This window comes from Somniosus microcephalus, chromosome 16 (genome assembly GCF_052327205.1).
Source record: "Somniosus microcephalus isolate GS21.2 chromosome 16, FLI_Smic_1.0, whole genome shotgun sequence".
In the NCBI taxonomy this organism is placed as follows: domain Eukaryota; kingdom Metazoa; phylum Chordata; class Chondrichthyes; order Squaliformes; family Somniosidae; genus Somniosus; species Somniosus microcephalus.
Genome location: NC_141002.1, coordinates 13,348,761 through 13,370,571, shown reverse-complemented (window position 1 = coordinate 13,370,571; position 21,811 = coordinate 13,348,761). Strand labels below are relative to the sequence as shown.

Sequence of the window (21,811 nt, the reverse complement as noted above, 5' to 3'; positions counted from 1 at the left end):
ATCTCATTAAATGGCGGAGCAGGCTTGAGGGCCCGAAAGGCCTGCTCCTGCACCTATTTCTTATGTTCTTATGTTCTTAAATAAATGCATTGTCTTGGCTTAAGCCACTTAAGCCACTGGCTTCAGCATTTGATCCATTATTTACCTTTACAAGGACCCCTTTGAGTCATCTGTTTGAGGCTGAACAGCCCTACCTTGTCAAACCATTACCCGTGGCTCTTCCTTCTGATAGCAGACATCAGCCTCATTGATTTCTGACTCATGCACTTGAATGACCCGCTTGTGTTGCAGCAACCAGGACAGCAAGCAGTACTACAGGTGGGACCTGTGCAGGTTTAGCATGGATCTGAACTCAGTGGATCACAATATAACCCAATTCTCTTTGTTCACAGTTGCTTCGCACTGGTTAGGTATAGTGAGCAACAAGTCAACTAACACCCTTCGGTCTCTTTCAACTATCTCCTTGGAAAGTTCTATCTCACCCATACCTCCATTTTAGTGTGATCAGGCCAGGTGCAATCTCTGTCGAGCTCTTTGTTGGATCTGTCACTCTCTAGCCTGACCGCTAGGGTACTTTCCCAGGGCAGCTTGGGCTGACTCTCACACCTGCCCAAAGTCACGGTCCTTGCTGCAACCAATGGAGTCACTCTGGGACATCCCCGTGGATGATCTCGAGCAGTGGTCCAGCAGGGACAGTTAGACTCTGCGCACCTAAGCAGGTCTCCATGCAGGCAAAGAGCCTGAAGTTGTTGAAAGAAAATTCAGGGATATTGCTTCAAAAAGGTAAGTTAAAACAAATTCTGTTAGCCCACTGTACCACCATTCACTTGTTAATGATTGGAAAGAACTGACTGACATGTCAACAATTTTAAATCATTAAAAACTGTACTGGTAGTGGGATGCTGGGGAGGAGAGATCCATGCACACATTTCAGTACATGTGCACAGACCTCACAGAGGTATGAACAGGCAGTGAAAATGTGCCTCCCATTTGTATTGCTGCGAAAGTAAGGCAATACTGTACCTTCACTCTTTCGCCTGCCTCTTTGGCCAAGTGTTTGGTCACCCATCCTAATATCTTCTTTTGTGGCTCGGTGTCACATTTTGCTTGATAACACACCTGTGCCTTGGGAAATTTTACTAGGTTAAAGGCACTATATAAATGCAGGTTTTTGTTGTTGTAATTTCTCTGCCACTCTTTTCGTTTATTTCTCCTCTCTCCTTTTCTACATTTCTCTTCCTCTGCGCACAGCCCACCTGCGGGATTTGCAGATGTTTGCCTCTCCCACACTGGACTGTCGCCAGTGTATCTAGCCTGGGGGGTGTGGGTGGGTGGGGCAGGCCGTACGGGCAGGGGGTGGCGCGTAAATCACCCTGGGCTCCTGCTCCTGTTCGCCGCTTTACCGTGCTCCAGGACCCGACTGGAAAACCGTGTGCGGGCGCCACACGCTGCCCTCCACAGTCAGGCAGCTGCCAACATTCAGCATCAGGGCTCGCACATGACAAACGGCCTCTTGGGCGAGGTGCTGGCACTCGAGCTGCAGAAATATAACGCAGCATGAACAAGTGTGTTTAGCCAAGGAAAGAAGAAAATTGGAGAGGGAAAGCCACGGAGTCTGTGCAATGCATAGTTGCCACTCCAATACACTTCAGGAATTAACCTCCATACCTATCCACAGGTCTTTCCTGTTTGAAGTAATTACAGTGGATTATGGTAATGTGCACTAGGGAAATTAATTAAACCTTTACAATTAATATTACATATCTCGAAATGAAAGTGATAGCTAAGTTACAATAATGAAGTCCCACCGTTGAAAATTTTACGCCAACGTTTGCAGAATCAGCGGGATCCCTCCTGTGCAAATATGGTGCTTTATCTTGGCTGATTAACTTGGGCCACACTTTCTCGGAGACCGAGGAGCCTGCGTCACATGGTCTGTGCTTGAGAAATAAACTGAGGGACAGGTTTAATTTGACATTGGGAAAGGATTTATGATTGGCAATAATCTGAGGCTTAATGAGCAGGCAAACAGCATGCTGTTTTTTTTTCCACAGAGTGAATGAACAGCTTTTATATTCTGCCTCGCTGAAATAATAAAGACAGTTTTTCTTTAATGACTGTGTTTTTTGGTGTAATTATTTTTTATGGTCATCAAGGTGAGGGATGATAGTGCCCAGGCAATAGGACACATCCCACTCCAGTCAGCCAGTGTCACAATTAAGCACGCCCAGGTCAGATAAGCACGAGTTAGATGCAGAGTGAAGGTGTTTTTGCATTAGTGTTGCTGACAGGTCTTAGATGGCTAACAATTAGTGCGTAGCCGGCCAGCAGTGCAGAGAGCTGATTTTGCCACGGTCATCTCATTTGCATAATTATTCATAGCTCCCTGGCAGCTTTGGTCATGTGCACTGAGCTAGTCGAATGCAAATTGAGTGCGACGCAGCCACTTAAAGCTAAGTGGTCGCAAAGTGGAACGAAAGGTTTTGGAGCCCTTGGAAAGGTTCAGAAGGGCATTCCAATCCATTGGCAGCTTTTACTGAGGCAGGAAGGGGCAGAGGGGAAGGAAGTGCAGGGCAAAAAATGAGACGAAAGGATTCCAAAGGGGAGACACAAACCAGAGTCTGCAGACAAATGACCGGCAGCCCCAGCATTTGACTCCTTGTGGACATGTGGACATTTTATGCATGAGGTGGGGTTGTCCTCACTGTATCCTTTGCATTGGACAACAGCGAGCATGGAATGAAACTGAGGCATAAAAGGTGAGGGCTGAAGTGGTTCTCGCAGTCACTGACCACTGTAGTTCCTGTGGTGGGGGTTGACTGCAGGTCACCTTGGGGCATGCAGCTTCACTTCCATGACCGTCCTTGTGAATCAGGACCCACTGACAAAGTGAGGCGTGCGCTCCTCGTGCCTGTAGATGTGGGATTGAGGGTACAAGCGGGTTGGCACAGACGGCCGCTGGTGCAGCCTCACCCAGCCCTCCTCCCCAGCAACCCTCCATTGATCTTCCTCTAAAACACACAAGTAAAGGGGCATTCCAGTGTGAAAGCTCATTTTACAACTATTGTGGCAGTTGGGGAAATGGCTGTGCCTTAGTAACTGGCACCACGGCTCTTGACCAACTAAATGGAAACAGAAAGAAGCAAAGTGCAAAAGCGAAAGAAATATCCTCAAATGCAGCTACCAATCTTACAATTGTGCTCTTTGACTCCATTCCTATAAATGTCAGAGCCCCTAACAATCCTGGGTGCTCACCTTACACAGGGAAGTAGCTGAATCGATGAGGTGCTGGGATAAACACCAGGAAATTGTGTTGATGCCGAAATGGTGTCATTTTCAGCTAACTTGCATACGTTGGCTGGCAAACCAGTGGGCACTTCCCAAGCAGGCCTCAGGCCTGCAATACCCAATAATGCGAGGCACCAATGTCTTGGGTAGAGCAGTGGTACCATCAGCTTAATGGCCTCCAGGAGTGAAAGCAGATGTAACATTCACTGGCTGGAAGAAAAGGAAGAATAAGAATGCATTATGTAAATGCAACGCAACCTTTTTAAAACAAGCAGAGACGTGACAGGTTCAATCATTCCCACCTTGTGTACATTTCCATGTAACTATGAAGTCTGATCAGCAGGAATGCCAAATAAGACTGGGATTTGTACTCTGAGGCTGTGTAGTGGGTCGTCCCATCCATATTCTATCATAATGCACCTAAGAATGCATGAAGGTGGGTTAGCATGCATGAAGGGAGCACCATCTTTTGCCCGTGTTCATTAATTTGCTCCTGGTGTAACACATTTTAGTGCCCCGATCCTGTATTAACAAGCGAAGGGTCCCTCCTCAACTTCAGTCAGCATCCGTAAAGAAAGAAAGGAAGAATTGCATTTCTATAGCGCCTTTCACTACCACAGAAGTCCCAAAGTTTTACAGCCAATGAAGTACTTTCTGAAGTGTTGTCACTGTAGTAATATAAGAAACACGGCAGCCAATTTGCACACAGCAAGGTCCCACAAACACATAGGCCTAGAAATTGGGTATAGCCCGGCTTGAGGCGTTAGAACTGGCGCTGCGCAAAGTTTATAGCCAGACGAAACTTATCGCCGCCTGGCGCGATATTGGGTTGCATCGTCCCTAAAGGTGATTGAGGCACGAATTCAGGCATTACACAGGACTCCTAAGGCGCTAAACTTCCGGCGCAACCCAATATCAGAGCAGACGGGCTCAGCGCAGGTGCTCTCAATTACCGATGACCACGAGAGTTCCAGGCACCGGCTAGCTCTTAAAGGGGTGGGCCAGTCAGCTTCAGCATCCACACTCTGCACCTTGCAGGCCTCAGAATTGGCGCAGGCCCTTCTCTGGCAATAAAAACTTGGACCAGATGGAGAAGGTGAGACAGAGAGCAGAGCGCTTCATCAATGAGGCTCTGGAGCAATTGGTGGCTGCAGTGGAGCGCCGGCGAGATGTTCTCTACCCAGACAATGGTAGGAGGCCGAATCATAAGGACTACCGACGAGCTTGGAGGGATGTATGCCAGAGGGTCAACTCCAGCAGCATGGTGACCAGGAGCCCTGTCCAATGCAGAAAGAAATTCAACGACCTCACTCGGGTCGTGAGGGTGGCTGTTGTTCCTGCAAACTTCTGCATCCCTTCATTTGCACCTGACTTTATGGCTACAGGGTGGCCTGTACCCCATTGGCCATCTGCCAGCAAGCACCCATGGCCCTTTCTGGGCACACACATGCACATTTGACTCAGGGCGTCATGTAAGGGCTCTTGCACCATGGGGGGCATGAGATGATCACTCAGGGCATCAGGTTACATAACTTCCCCTCCTTTCCCCTGCAGTCCATGCTGGCGAAGATTGGCAAAGACCAGCTTCGCACCGGTGGAGGACCTCCACAAGTGGTCACTCTCACGGGTCTCGAGGAGAGAGTCCACCAGATTCTTGGAGGACGTCTGAGTGATCCTGTAACCACTGCAGCTACCGACCCCATTGTCGACAGTGATGGTAAGGTTCTCACCTCTTACAACAGTCTGCTTCTACTTGTTCCCCCCGCCAGCATGCTTTCTCACTGTGGACCCATGTCATAGCCTTGCCGCAATCTGGCATCCCTTGCTGCGAACCTGTCCTTTTGCTAAAGCCACTCTTCCACCTCCCTGCTTTCAGATGCTGCATCACCAATTCGGGAGCCGGGCCCTCAAGCTGCCAGTGCCAGTGCCTCCGAAGACTCAATGAGAAAATTACTGTCCAACAGAAGGTCAGCAACCCTCTCCAGCAACGATCAGGATGGCCAGCCCAAATGGCTGCAGCTTTTATACTAGTGCTGTCCCCTTTAAATAGCGCCCCCCGAGTCCGAGAAGGGCCTGGGAACGCTCCATCCAACTGTCACTAATAGCGCCAGGCGGAAAGGTTGCGGGCGCCACCGAATATCCGGTCCGGGGCGCAAAAATGGCGTTGCACACTGAAATGACGTCATGATCTGCCTGCGCCCGCGGGCGCGTGCAAAGAGTTAGCGCCGGCGCTAAAATCATACTCAATATGGGAGGTGGCGCTATATTCACAGCACCTGCCCGAAAATTGGGTAACGCCCCAATTCTCGGGCTCTTTAGGCGCTAATCGTTGGCGCTACCAACCGAATTTCTAGGCCATAATGACTGGATAATCTGTTTTAGTGATGTTTCATTCAGGAAAAAATATTGGCTGGGATACCGGGAAGAACTCCCCTGCTCTTAAGTGGAGAGACTAGAGCAGCTGGTGTTGTTCTTCTTAGAGCAGAGAAGGTTCAGGGGCGACTTAACAGAGGTGTTCAAAATCATGAGGGGTTTTGTAGAGTAAATAAGGAGAAGCTGTTTCCACTGGCGGAAGGGACAGTAAGCAGAGGACACTGATTAAAGATAATTGGCAAAAGAACCAGAGGGGAGATGAGGAGAATTTTTTTTTACACAGTGAGTTATTGGCCCAGAAATTCGGGTCTCCACGGGTGAGGCCGCACGGGGTACTCACCCGTAGGCCCAATGGAAGTGCCGGTTTCCTGCATGCGCTGCGCATGCGTGGGAAACCGGCACTCACGTTCCCCTGAAAGAAGGGGTTCAGAGTTCGAACGCGTGCGCAGGAGAGGCAGCGCGTGCGCATCGAACTTACGTTTTTTTTGCAGGTTTTCCCGAGAGGGTAAGTCTCCAGAAGTTACACATTTAAAAAGCAGTCACAAGGCCTGCTTTTTACAAGGTAAATGGTGAATTAATTAAAATTAAAACATTTTTTCCACAGGTTTATTATTTTTAAATACTTTAAAGAAAGGTAAGTTAATTTTTAGCCCCGTTAGAAAATAAAATTATTTTTTTGAAAAATTTAAATTATTGTTTAAAATAGTTATTTCATGTAATTTATAGTTTATTTAAAAAATGTGATATTTAAAAAAAAATTATTTGAAGATTTAGTGATGTTTTGGGGCTTATAGTATTTATAAGTTTGACAGCCCTTCCTGTCAAACTTATGAATGAAGCATTCCCTGCTCCGATTGGCTCCCCATAGCCCACGTGATCCCAGGGGACGCATCGAACTAACTGCGCCCCTGGGATACACAAGCACTGCGCGCCAGCAGTTGGAGCAGGCCCAGGATCGCAATTCCACGGGGGCCCACAGCTCAACGGCCGGTGTGCTAGGTAAGTGCAGGTCGGGGGCTTGCACCCGCGGGAAGCCCCCGACCCGAATTTCTGGGCCATTATGATCTGGAATGCATGGCCTGAAAGGGCAGTGGAGGCAGATTCAATCGTAACTTTCAAAAGGAAATTGGATGAAAACTTGAAGGAGTAAAATTTGCAGGGCTCTGGAGAAAGAGCAGGTGAGTGGGAATAACTGGAGAGCTCTTTCAAAGAGCCAGCACTGACACAATGGGCTGAATGGCCTCCTTCTGTGCTGTATCATTCTATGATTCTTCAACAGAGTTATGGGATCTTTTATGTCCATCTGAGAGGGCGGACGGAGCCTACTCCAAAAGATGGCACCTCCGACAGTGCGACGCTCCTTCAGCACTGCCCCTCCAACAGTGCGGTGCTCCCTCAGTACCGCCCCTCCGACAGTGCAACACTCCCTCAGTACTGCCCCTCCGACAGTGCGGCACTCCCTCAGTACCGCCCCTCCGACAGTGCAGCGCTCCCTCAGTACTGCCCCTCCGACAGTGCAGTGCTCCCTCAGTACCGCCCCTCTGACAGTGCGGCGCTCCCTCAGTACTGCCCCTCCAACAGTGCAGCGCTCCCTCAGTACTGACCCTCCAACAGTGCGGCGCTCCCTCAGTACTGCCCCTCCGACAGTGCAGCTCTCCCTCAGTACTGCCCCTCTGACAGTGCAGCGCTCCCTCAGTACTGCCCCTCCGACAGTGCAGTGCTCCCTCAGTACCGCCCCTCCGACAGTGCAACACTCCCTCAGTACTGCCCCTCCGACAGTGCAGCACTCCCTCAGTACTGCCCCTCCAACAGTGCAGCGCTCCCTCAGTACTGCCCCTCCTACAGTGCGGCACTTCCTCAGTACTGCCCCTCCAACAGTGCGGCGCTCCCTTGGTACTGCCCCTCTGACAGTGCAGCGCTCCCTCAGTACTGCCCCTCCTGCAGTGCGGCGCTCCCTCAGTACTGCTCCTCCGACAGTGCGGCGCTCCCTCAGTACTGCCCCTCCGACAATGCGGCATTCCCTCAGTACTGCCCCTCTGACAGTGCAGCACTCCCTCAGTACTGTCCCTCCGACAGTGCAGCGCTCCCTCAGTACTGCCCCTCCGACAGTGTGGCGCTCCCTCAGTACTGACCCTCCAACAGTGCGGTGCTCCCTCGGTACTGCCCCTCCGACAGTGCAGCGCTCCCTCAGTACTGCCCCTCCTACAGTGCGGCGCTCCCTCAGTACTGCTCCTCCGACAGTGCGGCGCTCCCTCAGTACTGCCCCTCCGACAATGCGGCATTCCCTCAGTACTGCCCCTCTGACAGTGCAGCACTCCCTCAGTACTGTCCCTCCGACAGTGCAGCGCTCCCTCAGTACTGCCCCTCCGACAGTGCAGCGCTCCCTCAGTACTGCTCCTCCGACAGTGTGGTGCTCCCTCAGTACTGACCCTCCGACAGTGCAGCACTCCCTCAGCACTGCCCTGCCGACAGTGCAGCGCTCCCTCAGTATTGTACTGAAGAGAGTTATTTAAACCGCATAGGACGGGCGGGAGAGGAGCGGGGGGGGTGGGGTGGAGTTAAAATTCTAAACCCGACCTCAATCCGGCTCCAATGCGCCCACTTCCGGTTCTAGCGGAGGCGGGTTGGAGGGGGCCGGTGATGAACCTTCTCTCCAGAGGCAGGTCCATAATAATATAAATATGTTAATGAAGCTGCCTGGTTCAAATTTTAGGACAGTTTTTAAATTTAAGTGCGACGGGACCGTGTTTTCGAAGGCTCGCGAAACCCGGCAGCTAAAGGGAGGTGAGACGGGCTGGATTCAGCAGGTACTGCCACTGCACATGGGCCATGTGGAGCAGGAGTGCTTCACCCAGCCCCTTAAACAAGCCTGTTAACCCCACAATTGGACCCACCCCCGATCTACTCATGGCCCCCGATCTCCTCTCTGGTCCCACGTTGTCCCCTCATCGATCCATGATCTCTTCCTCCCTCCCTCCCTCCTCTCTGCTTCCTGGCTGTGGCCTTCCAGGGCAGGCATTCCCATCTGACAGCCAGACCGCCGTTCAGTCCAGCTGGGTGCAGCCAGGAAATGGAGTCAAAAAATTGAAATGGGTTCCTGCCGTTAAATTCGGCAGGACCTTCCTGTTCCCCACATTTCCGGTTTTCCTGGTCACTACGAGTCTCCCCCGCCCCTCTGCTCCCTCCTGCAAATATTGGCCTAGTGTTGAATTGTCAGCCTTGATTATGTGCTCAAGTCTCTGGAGTGGGGCTGGAACTCACAACCTACTACCTCATAGTTGAGAATGCGACCAGTCAGAATATATCTTTTAGGTTTTGGTTCTGAAAAAGCGTTACACCCAGAACAGTAACTTCGTGACCCCCAACCCACCGTGTATGTGCCCATAGCTGTTTTAACAGTGGTGGATATCGGGGTGTGCGAGTGTCCTGGCACGAAGAGGTGGGAACCATTGTTAGCTTATTTAAATCGGGCTGCCACAGTGCAATTGGGAGCCCAATTTAAGTTTTACGCATGTCGCACAGGTTTCTCAGGGGCCTGGAAACCCGTCAGTGATAGGGAGGCGGGAGTGGCCAGCTCTACAAGGTAAGTGCCTTTCTCACCACTCCTTGTGGACCAGGAGGAGTAGCTCCCCCCATCCTCAAGAATGCCTTTAGCCTTCCCCAGTCTCGATCACCGATCTTCCCCCTTTCAACCCTGATGTCCTTTCTCTCCCTCCAGCCAATTGCAGCCAATCACATCCCCCCCCCCACCCAAGCCCCCAATCGGCAACCTTCCCCCCGTCCCGCGATGGCCTCCCTCCCCCACCAAGCCCCGATCACTGACCCTCACATGCCACAATCGAGACCTACCTCCCCTCAAGCCCCAAACATCAACCTTGCCCCCTCCCGATTGCCAGGGACCATCCTCAAGGGTAGCCGGCTGCAGCCTGCTGCCGCTGGTGTTCCCTCCTGCCCGTCGGTCAAGTTGTCCATTTGGCTGGCTGCTGGGCGGGAAACGGATCAAAAATTTTAACGAGGCCCTGCCGTTAACTTCGGCAGGACCTCCGTACCCCCTAACCCTTATCAGGTTCTTCAGCCGCTTCATTCTCGCCCACACCCTCCCCGCCTCAGGGCCTAAGAGTTAGTTGCTGAACCATTGCACAGAGAGCACCAGAGATTGTGTGCACTGAAGGACTACAATCTGGACAGCTACACAGATCTGCCAACTACAGTACAATGAGAGTCATCCATTTTTTAGTGCGCTGAATTTTCCTCTCCTTTCCCACCCATTCCCAGGTGGTATCAGGTGAGCCGGGGAGGGAAATTGGCCTGGGAGTTGTTCTGCTGCATCCCCGCTACTTCCAGGACCCAGGAATAGAACAATGAAACTCGCTTGCAATCTGGACTGGATCTCTGCGTCGAACCCACATGTGCGCCTTCAATCTCTCGAGCTGAGTTAACACTCGGCGACGCATCCTTTTGGTTCTTTATAAAGAATTCATTCTTGGGATACGGCGTTGCTGGCTAGGCTGGCATTTACTGCCCATCATCAAGCAAGTTAAAAGGCGTGTTGCCACCCAGCAACCAAGAATGGGCAAGATGGGAAAGTGGTGCAAAATAATAATACAGTATTTATATGATTCGACTAAAAAACGGGAACTTCACAACATAACATTTTCTCCTACACCCATGTGCATACACTTGTTGAACTACAAAGCTTTAATCTTCCATTTCCTATCGCTCCTACGTGGTGCAACCCCTGTGGCTTGAACAGAGGTAGAGGCAGGCTGCTCAGATGGCTGCTCTGACTGCTGAGATGCTCTTGGCTGATGACCTCTGGGTTTTGGAGCGCCTGATGGCCCCGCCAAAGACTGCTACAGGGGCAGACTTGGCCATGGGGGGACAAGGCTGCATGTGGGGTACTGACTGAGGCGGGGTGGGGAGTGGGTGGGTCAACAGGTGAGAAGTAAAAGCGTTTTGAGTGGAGTTCCACTTCCATGTCCCCTTTTGCCATCACCCTCTCATGGGCCAGCCGCACTTCACATCTACCACTGTGCTGGAGAGCACTTGGGAGCAGATCAGTGCGGCGCTGTGGGGCCAAGGCTCCTATTTAAGGCGGCTGACCTGTTGGCATCCAGAGTCTGCACGCCCATGGTCAAGACCTACATGGATTCATTTGATTGCTGCAATTGACGTTCCATGGAGCTGGCCACTCTATCCATGGAAAACGACATCATCGCTATGCCCTGCGATACCAACCCACTCGTGTTTGAGGCGGACTCCTCCATTCTCTCTGCAACCGTGGACAGTGTGCTTGGACGGCCTATCAGCAATGTTCCCTTTAAGCTGCACAGCCATGCAGACCTTCGAAGGTCCCATGCAGCCGGTGAGCCGGCTTTTAAATAGAAAAAAAAGGCGCATGCGCGGAATTTTGAATGGCCCTCGCAGCCTGTTAAAGGGACCGCGTGGGCCAAAAACAAATTAGAGGGAACATTGTCTATCAGCGCATCTCACATCTCACATTCCCTGCTGCCCCTCAATAATGACCCTTTTCATCAACAGCCCCCGGAGTACAGCAACTGTGCCCAGCTGAGCAGCGCATGGAGTGTCCTGCGCCATCCGATGTGGACTCTCCACTGCTGTCCCTGCCACCACCATCTGCTCTTGCTCGCTTGTGAAGTGTGAGTCACCAGGTGAAAACCCAACTATCTGTATACCTGGACCCATCGAAGTGCGAGTATCTGAGCTGGTGCATGGTAAGCAGGAGTCCTGTGACAGTGCACCCTCAGAAGGAATCAGCTCTTCTGAGGATTCATCGTCTGCGAGATCCACTGACTCCTGCTACATGTGTGAAGGCCTCCTGGCGGAGAGAAAAGCTGTGAATTACTACTGGCAGGGTAAGAATGTTGCAACTTATTAGTATGAAGATGATCATATTTCACTCGCTGCTGAAATCAAGTCAATATGACTGAGTGTTGTATGACATGTGGGTGGCTGATATTTAATTGTGTCACCAGGTAACTGGGAGGTCCCCATCTCCCCATCTCTGACTGCCAGGGACGCCGAAATGCCACCGATCTCCAGCACTTCCTCCTCTGTTAGCTGTCAAATCGGGGAGGACCACCTCCGATTCTCCCCCTCTCCCTGGTGTTCTATGGTCTTTTCTCCTGTAAGGAGGGAAACAACAGACCTCTGAGTGAGTGTAATGGCATGTGTTCACCCGATGGATGCAGTGCATTTGGTGAGGGTGACTATCAGGGAGAGGCATGAAATTGCATAAGGATGAAGGTGAGTGGCAGTGGTGGATGGCTAGATGGGGATGTGAGGAAGTGCATAGAAGGAGCAGGATGGGTGCACTTTCAAGGTAAGTGGGTGTGAGGAGTGATGTGATGAAGTATGCTTGACAAGGCAGAGTGAGGGGGTGGGGTGACGTGCACAGCAGGACGTAGGTGAATGTGCAACTGTGCGCACGTTTCCTGACCTGGTTAGGTCATTAAAGCGCTTCCTGCTCTGAATGCAGGAGCGTGGCACAATGCTCCTGCTGCTGACCTCCTGGACCACCTCCAGTCTTTGTGGCAGCAGCAGGTTTCTTCCTCCCATTGCTGGGGAAGCGTATCTCTCTCCGGCTCATCACTGCCCCCAGCAACACATCAAACGAGGTATCGTTAAATCGAGGCGCAACCCTTGTCCGCCCTGAATCCACTATGAAACTTCTCCTTCTCTTTGTGCAAACCCCCACCTCCTCCAAATTCCATCTTTGGATTGGTCCTTTAAATACTGGAGTTCAGATCGCATCATGCGGGTCCGCATCACGCCCGACGCCACGTATTCAACACCAAACCCGGAAGTAACATGATAATGAGCTTGCTGCGTTAAAATCCCACCAACAGATACGCCGAGCTTGCTTCCGGTTTCCCACGTGATATTGGAACCGTCCCCTCCCAACGCGTCTCCAAGTTAATATGGGAGCCATTGAGTCACTCCCACTGTACGGCGATGAATTTGTTTCGTGTAAGCAGCAAATTCCTGTTTACAAGCATTTGTTCATGAGTTGTCACAATTTCAAAAAAGTAATCCAACATCAAAGGCAATGGCAGGCACAGAAGGATCCCAGTTTGATCTAGTCTAATGCTTCATCTCTATGTATGTTAGCCATATTTGCAAATTATACCAGATTAGGCAGTGAGTAGAGTCTAATAAAGCAGCTAAAGATTGATGGAAGGTCATAGACAATGGTTGCAAGTGGGGAGAACTATGGTAGCTGAACGTCAGTACAGAGAATTGTAAGGTCTTACACACCAGGAGAAAGAAAATAGGTGCATAGTTGATGAATGGTGTTGAACTAGCTCTTAGGGAGGCTAAAAGTGATTTGGGAATAAGGGGAGACTCAACCCTGACCATGTCTAGAGCAGAGCAGCAATTAACAACACAAACAGAATTCTGCTCTGCGCTGCCAAATCAGTGGAGCGTGGGGCTAATTCCGTGCTCCGACTGGGGAATGGCACTCGCAGGCAGCGCATCATGGGAAATCACAGGCAAATAAGCCGTGCTTTTCCATTCATTAATTGTAATAGGTGGAAAATCACGAGATGTGCTCCTGCGATTCCCCGCAATGCACTGTCTGCGAGGGCATTCCCCACAGGGACCACGGAATTGGGCCCTCTTAATCCAAGGCCATCGTGCGGAAGCTTACAGTGCCCTGGATAGGCCGCGCAATGAACGATGTGTTCAATACTAGTCACGGAAGTGGTGCGGAGATGACAGCACAGGATGCCTAATGCAATGAAAGGAAAGCTTGGCCTCCCCTCAGTATAGAAGATTGATTTCATCAAGCTGTTTAAAATGATAAAGGTGTTCGATAGGGTGGATACAGAGGAACTATTTCTGCAACATCACCCGTCTCCACCCCACCTCAGCTCATCTGCTGCTGAAACCCTCATCCATGCCTGTGTTACCTCTAGACTCGACTGTTCCAGCACTCTCCTGGCCGGCCTCCCACTTTGTACCTGTGATCAAATATGCCATTCATCAGGCACTGTATTCCCTGTGTTTAGTTTAGTTTCAGTTTCATTTCCTTTCCTGTATTGTATTGTGTGTAGGGCTCCGCCCATACCTGGCCCCTACTTAAGCAAGCCCCAGCGTGTCTCACAGCAGTACAGCAGATCTCTGGATGAGAGACACTTCTCCAATGTGTATTACTTTCTGAGTTAATAAAAGCCTTGCTTTGCTCCGTTAATGTCGAGTCTCGGATTCATTGAGGCACATCAGTACCCTACGTAAGCTTGAGCTCATTCACAACTCTGCCACCCGTATCCTAACTTGCACCAAGTGGCGTTCACCCATCTCCTGCTCGCTGACCTATATTGGCTCCCAGTCTAGCAATGCCTCGATTTTAACATTTTCATCCTTGTGTTCAAATTTCTCCATGGCCTCGCCCCTCCCTATCTCTGTAATCTCCTCCAGCCTTACAACCCTCCGACATCTCTGCACTCCTCCAATTCTAGCCTCTTAAGCATCTCCGATTTTCATCGCTCCACCATTGGTGGCCGTGCCTTCAGCTGTCTAGGCCCTAAGCTCTGGAATTCCCTCCCTAAATCTCTCCACCTCTCTCCCTCCCTCCCCCCCTTTAAGGTGCTCTTTAAAACCTACCTCTTTGACTAAGCTTTTGGTCATTTGTCTTAATATCTCCTTATGTGGCTCAGTGTCAAATTTTGTTTGATAATACTCCTGTGAAGTGCCTTGGGATGTTTGACTATGTTAAAGGCACTATATAATTGCAAGTTGTTGTTCTGTGGGGGAGTCCAGAATGAGGGGGGCATAATCTTAAAATTAGAACTAGGTCAATCAGGAGTGAAATCAGGAAGCACTTTTCCACACAAAGGGCAGTGGAAATCGGGAACTCTCTCCCCCAAAAGGCTGTGGATGCTGAGGGTCAGTTGACATTTTCAAGACAGATCGATAGATTTTCGTTGGGTAAGGGTATCAAGGGATTTGGATCAAAGGCCTGGTAAATGAGGTTGAGGTGCAGATCAGCCATGATCGCATTGAATGATGGAGCAGGTTTGAGGGGCTGAATGGCCTCCTTCTGTTCCGAATATTCTTGTGACTCTTAAGCCTTGAAAAGAAGTGAATGAAAAGGGACTTTATTGAAGCAGCTAAGAGAATAAGTGGAATAGAAAAGGTCAATCCTGGGCACTACTTCAAGTTAAATAACAACTTCAGAACACAGGTACAATAAAAATGGGTAACAAAAACCAAATTCAAGATGTCAGCAAGCAGTTCTTCACACAAAGGGTGATTAATTCCTGGAGAGGTTTTCTGGGTCGAGTAGTAGAGGCAAAAACTCTGGAGTCATTCAAGAAATGATTAGCTGCCACGAGGAGCTAACTGGACGGCCCTCTTGTGAGTAGAGTGAAGCTTCATTTCCCGGCACTGCGCGGGAGGAAAGGAATCGGGCCTATGGCTGATTTTTTCAATGTCATACCATTGAATTATTTTTAAATGCTGGCCCTCGCTTGGCTGCCCAATCACGGGCAAGGAACCGCCCAAAAGGTGCGGCTCACCAAGTTGATATGTGGCCATTGTTGGATCCAAGGGACTGGTCAGCTCAAGAAACTTCTGAAAGATAGAAAGACTTGCATTTCTGTAGCACCTCTCACGATCTCAGGCCGTCCCAAAGCACCTTACAGCCAATGAAGTGTAGTCACTGTTGTAATGTAGGAAATGTGGCAGCCAATTTGCACACAGCAAGCTCCCACAAACAGCAATGTGATAATGACCATTAAATCTGTTTTTTTAGTGATGTTGGTTGAGGGATATTGGCCAGGACACTGGGGAGAACTCCCCTGCTCTTCCTCGACATAGTGCTGTGGGATCCTTTACATCCACCTGAGAGGGAAGACTGGGCCTCGGTTTAACGTCTCATCCGAAAGACGTCACCTCCAACAGTGCAGCACTCCCTCAGTACTGCACTGGAGTGTTACTCAAGTCTCTGGAGTAGGACTTGAACCCTCGACCTTCTGACTCAGAGGCGAGAGTGCTGCCACTGAGCCACGGCTTACACGTCCTACTGGCTGTTCAGCTTTTTACATTTCTGGCACAATCATTATGACATTTCGCCCTATACAGTGTCAGCAGTCAACCTCCTTTCTCCTCTGGTTCACAACAACAAGTTTCGAGTAAGCACGAGATTTTGTCGTGGAGCATAAGGAACAGACTTTATTGATACTCAGTAAAAGCTGTTCGGTCTTTAACCGCATACAGAGAGAAGCATCCGGGAAGGCGCTGAACACCTCGAGTCTCTTCACCGGGAGCAAGCGGAAGCCAAGCGCAAACAGCAGAAGGAGCGCACGTCAACCCAAGCACCCCACCCACCCGCCCCATCAACCACTGTCTGCCCCACCTGTGGCAGAGACTATGGGGTCAATTTTCAGTGTGCCGTGGAGTCGGGATTGGAGGCGTGCAGGGGCTTAAATTCCCGAATTCGGGGGTCTCGACACCATCCCGCCCAAAACCCGCCCCCATGTAAGTTTCAAAGGAGGTGGGTACCCGCCCCGCACTAGGACCCGCCGACCCGAGGCGGGAAGGGATTAGTGCCAATTAACTGCCTGTTAACAGGTAGTTAACAGGCAGTTTTTAGCCTAATCCCTATTTTGAAGGTTGTCATGTGGGATTCCCGACGGCTCCAAACCACGCCAGGTTAGAGGAGTCGGGCCGTCGGGTTGAAGGACTTGGAGGGGCGAGATGTCGGTGTTCAGGTGAGTGATGGGTGCATGAGTGCAAAGGTAAGTGTGCTTGGTGTGTCTAAAGTGTGTAAAGAAGTTTAAATTACCTATACTTACCTTTACAGCCTTTCTTCTGTTAGGTTTCAGGAGTCCATCATTCAGCCGGCACAGAAAGCAGAATGGCTGCGATCTGTCAAAAGTGACAGCCTGCAGCTTTCAGTGCCAGCGAGATTTCTAACTGAGTCTACATAGAAGGACTCAGGTTAGAAGTAAGACTGTCAGTGTTTGACAGCTTCAAGCAGCTGTGAAACACTGATATTTCATCTGTCAACATGTCTTGACAGATGAAATTTCAGTCTGTGACATCACCTGTTGCCGGGTGGCCCTTAATTGGCCTGCTGAGCCCGCTGGGCAGGCTCAACAAGGTCAATCAAGTGAAAATCGTGTGGATTGGCCGCATCTCGATGGAGGCGGGACTACAACCCAAAAGTTGTAGCCCCGCCTCCTTCCCGACTTCTGAATGAAAATCACCCCCTGTAGATCCGCATTGGACTCATCAGTTACCTGAAAACTCATTTTTAGTGTGGAAGCAATTCATCCTCAGTTCCCAGGGACTGCCTAAGAAGACAGAGAGTGACTTTTTCCTGGTTTCTGTATCTTTCGAGTACACTCTGAGATACTGTTGAAAATCATGCTCTTTATACACCATATTTTGACTACATCAAAGCAAAATGTCATGGACAAGCCTGTATGACGTATCTATTTGCCAAATCCTTTGAAAACAGAATATCCATGTAAACAGTTTGCAATTGTTTACCTCAGAACGACTCCTCTACATGGGACTTCCTGACTTAACATTTGCTAGTATCCTTGAAATAAAAGCTTTAGCAACTGCTATCTGTAGCTAATGGATCCCTACTACCCATGGTTATTACCCTAAAACTAAACCACTCACGGGTGACATCATTACTAACACTTATTCCCTCACACAAGCACTACACATCTCAGAAAACAAGCAATGCATTCCCCTCACGACACTTCAGAGTCATCCTGTTTATATCTTGGAAAGCTTGTTGCTTTAAAACACAAAGAAGTTCGACTGTTAACCCTTAACTCCCCAAGATGTCCAGCATACATCTCTCCAGGATGTCCAACATACACCAGTGGCATTTTTGCTCGGCATTCTGCCATTGATTTTGCTGCCAATGCTTTGCTTCCGTATTCATGTTTGCTGCTGCCATTTGAGGAGTTTGTGCCCAATGCTGGAGCAAGGCTAGTCGGAGGAGCAGTGAAGTAACTGCCTCAAATTTCCACTCCAGGACACTTCAATAATTACCCGTAGCGAGTGAGGCTTCGGCCTTTTGCAGAAGTAAGCCCAGTGAGGGAAGTGACAAATCTGGCCGGCACATTCAAATTAAAGGGGCGTGCGCACTAAAAAGTAAATGATTGCTTTTATCAAGCTTCAGCATCAATTTCCGATATTGGTCAGTTTTGGCCAAGGGGTTGGTGGAAGGAGGAGAAGTGGCGGGCAGGTAGGTGAAGTGAAAGGACACCCAACATGGAAGTGCAGATTCTGTGGAGGAGTCTTGGAACGGTACAGCAGCTGACTCTGTTTGATGGATTGCTAAATGAGGTAGGCACCAGGAGGGTTGCCCCATGTTGGCGTTCCAGGGCACCTTCCCCCGAGGGCACCAGTGCATCAATTGTGGTAACAGACAGTCAGCGGGTTCAACACTGTGCATACTTGATGCAGGCCAGGGAACAGATGCAGTAGAGTAGGGCACACTTAAAGGAATCTGGAAAGGAAAGACTATCCAACAGTGTGATGTACCCTGTGGGTGACCCAAAGGTTGCATGCCACAAAGTGTTGTCTGTTCCACATGCACTCCACACCCATGTCAAGCTCTCACACAACCTCACAGCTCATTCTCTGCGTCTCATGCATGCCTGTACCTGAGGAGGACATATCTTCAACATGCAATGTTTCACACCCAAATCTTTCAAAGCCTTAACACCTCAAGTCATTTTCGAACAACCTAGCCGCGTAATACAGTCACTTACTGACCACCCAAGTTGGCATCTTTCCTTGCCAACCCTCCATCTCTTTCTCACAATCCCCAATCTCTCTCAACAATCCCTTCTAACGTACCTTTCCATCTGTTTCCCTCAAAGGGGCTTTGCTTGCGTTAAAAGTTCAACTTTTCTTAAAAAAAATCAAATTAGAGTAAAAGGAGTCTGTCTTCCTTTCTCCCTATGTGTGCCTTTCTCTTTTTTCCATTGCCTCATAAGTGTAAGATTTTTCTTACATAAAGTATTTGTTATTTCCAGTGCTTCATCTTCAGAGATTTTTGAGATGACACTTTGTTATGCATTATTGATTGAAGAAAGTATTATATCATTAAGTATTAACTTAGCTGGCTCTGTCTTATGGTTCACTCAAAGTTATATTAACTGCCTTGATATTTAAAATCATAGAATGGTTACAGCACGGAAGAAGGCCATTCGGCCCATCGAGCCTGTGCCAGCTCTCTGCAAGGGCACTTCAGCTAGTCCCACTCCCCGCCCTTTCCCCGGAGCCCTGCAAATTTCTTTCCTTCAGATACTTATCCAACTCCTTTTTGAAAGCCGTGATTGAATCTGCCTCCACCACCATTCCAGATCTTAACCACGAGCTGCGTAAAAAAGTTTTTTCTTCCATCACCTTGGTTCTTTTGCCAATCACCTTAAATCTGTGTCCTCTGGTTCGCAACCCTTCTGCCAATGGGAACAGTTTCTCTCTATCTACTCTGTCCAGACCCCTCATGATTTTGAACACCTCTGCCAAATCTCCTCTCAATCTTCTCTGTTCCAAGGAGAACAACTCCAGCTTCTCTAGTCTATCCCCTTAACTGAAGTCCCTCATTCCTGGAATAATTCTCATAAATCTTTTCTGCACCCTCTCTAAGTCCGTCGCATCCTTCCTAAAGTGCGGTGCCCAGAATTGGACATGGTACTCCAGTTGGGGCCGAACCAGTGTTTTATACAAGTTCATCATGATTTCCACACTTTTGTACTCTATACCTCTATTTATGAAGCCCAGGATCCTGTAAGCCTTTTTAACTGCTTTCTCAACCTGCCCTGTCACCTTCAACGATTTGTGCACATATACCCCCAGGTCTCTCTGTTCGTGCACCCTCTTCAGGATTGTACCATTTAGTTTATATGTCCTCTTCTCATTCTTTCTACCAAATTGTATCACTTAACATTTTTCTGCGTTAAATTTCACCTGCTACGCGTCTGCCCATTTCACCAGCCTGTTTGTCTTCCTGAAGTCTATCACTCTCCTCCTCACTGTTCACTATACTTCCAAGTTTTGTGTCACCTGCAAACTTTGAAATTGTGCCCTGTACACCTATGTCCAAGTCATTAATATATATCAAGAAAAGCAGTGGTCCTAGAACTGACCCCTTATGTATATTCTAAAAAAAAACCTCCAATTTTCTGCACACATCTCTCGAAGGTGCTGAATTTTGCTGTGGTATGGATTTATAAATACATTCCAGTGCCTCGGCCAAGGGTCATTCTTCAGGTACAAGCCCAGACAGTAGGCTATTTGACCATGGAGGTGGCGCCACCACTGTTCTCCATCCTGCCTTACCCAACGTTCACTCACGAGCAGTGACTACACTTCAAAAGTATTTCATTGGCTGTAAAGCGCTTTGGGACATCCTGAGGTTGTGAAAGGCGCTGTACAAATGCGAGTTTTTCTTTTTCCTTTCTTTTCAGCGGGTATCACTGGATATTCACTGGAGCGAATTCTGGCTGGGATTTCCCTTCTCAATCCAGGGATGCTGAGGCTAACACTAAGAGCTGAGATCAGCTAGCTCAGCACAATCCAGGAACAAACCTGGCAGCTTCTAGGCTGCAGGACTTAGTTAATTGTTGCCTCTACCGGAGGGAGAGCTCCTTTTACCTTCAGTACGTTGCATGCTGCAGCAACTAACCATCAGGCCTCTAATGGGACAAGACAAGTGTTTTCTGTAGGAAAGCAGTAAGCCGATCTGGGCCTCACACTCTGCTGTTTTGTGCTGAGCCCTCCTCCATGATCACTCAACTGGAAGATACCCTGCTGAGGTGCAGGGTGGTCTTGCCAGAATTTCCTTCCTCTGGAGGTGAGGTGCTCTACTGGGACACAGCGATTTGTCTGCAGGCCAGAAAATCACACCCGACGATAGCTGCCCTGTTGGTTTAGTTGGTAAAGGTAGCATGTAATTCAGCCCCACCGACCAGAACGGTGGATCTCCAGTCTTCACTGATCACAGTTGGGGCAACTGTTCAGCTGCCCTCGGGTCGAGAGAAACAATATCAGCCCGGGATACCACTCCTGGCTGTTAGCTTCAAAGTTCCCTCTAATTTTTTTTGGGTGCGTGGCCCATTCAAACTTCCGCGCATGGGCGGGTTTTCCATTGAGAAACCGGCAAGCGGCCTGTGCAGGAGCTTCAGATAGCAGCATGGCCGGGCCGTATGTTAAACGGGAACATTGGTTACCTTTGCTGGAAATTGCAGGTGCAGACTTCAGTGAGACCAGGATCATACGCCCATCTCATACAGTCTAATGAAAAACTTGCCTTTATATGGCATCTAATGTCTCTCAGAATCATTTCAAAGGACAAGACGTGCAGTGAGTCACTTTGAAGTGTTAAATAGAGTCTACAGCACAGAAACCGGCCATTCGGGCCAACTGGTCTATACCAGCGTTTATGCTCCACACGAACCTCTAGTTTTGGATTCCGCCACAAGTGGAAACATTTTCTCGATGTCTACCCTTTCATTATCTTAAAGACCTCTATCAGGTCACCTCTCAGCCTTCTCTTTTCTAGAGAAAAGAGCCCCAGCCTATTCAGCCTTTCCTGATAAATATATCCTCGCAGTTCTGGTATCATCCTTGTGAATATTTTATTCGCCTTTTCCAGTGCCTCTATATCCTTTTTATTATATGGAGACCAGAACTGTACACAATACTCCAAGTGTGGTCTAACCGGAATTTTCTGTACCTGGGCGGGCCAGGTGCGGGCGGGCGGCATGTCGGCTGCTTCCATCCCACTGCAGAAATTGACTTTGCGTTAATGGGGCCGATTAAACCCGTCCTGCATGTTACCCAGCCCAATTAAATGGTGCAGGTGTGATGACTTAATCTACGAGGCGTTGTCAGCCAGTATATTTAAAGGAGCCGTAGCCACATTGCATTTGAAGGTTCATGCAGGAGTGTGCAGGCAGCACACTGGAGGGTTTCATTGCTCCAAACATTTGGAGAGATGCTGCACAGAGGCCGAGGGCCGCACCCAGGTTCTCCGATGACTCCCTCCATACCCTTGTGGAGGGAGTCAGAGCACGTAGGGAGGTCCTCTTCCCTTCCAATGGGCGGAAGAGAGCTCCCCAGGAGACAAAAAGAGCCTGGCTCCAAATTG

General features: G+C 49.5%; 1 protein-coding gene across 1 annotated transcript in view; it reads right to left on the bottom strand.

Annotated features, from left to right (window-relative positions):
* Positions 1–1,399: 1,399 nt before the first annotated feature.
* Positions 1,400–21,811, bottom strand: part of LOC147105983 (uncharacterized) — a 106,770-nt gene continuing 86,358 nt past the window's right edge. Inside the window, exon 2 of the mRNA XM_086009781.1 lies at positions 1,400–1,537. Within this exon, the coding sequence (XP_085865907.1) occupies positions 1,400–1,537 (138 nt within the window). The remainder of the gene's footprint in view (positions 1,538–21,811) is intronic.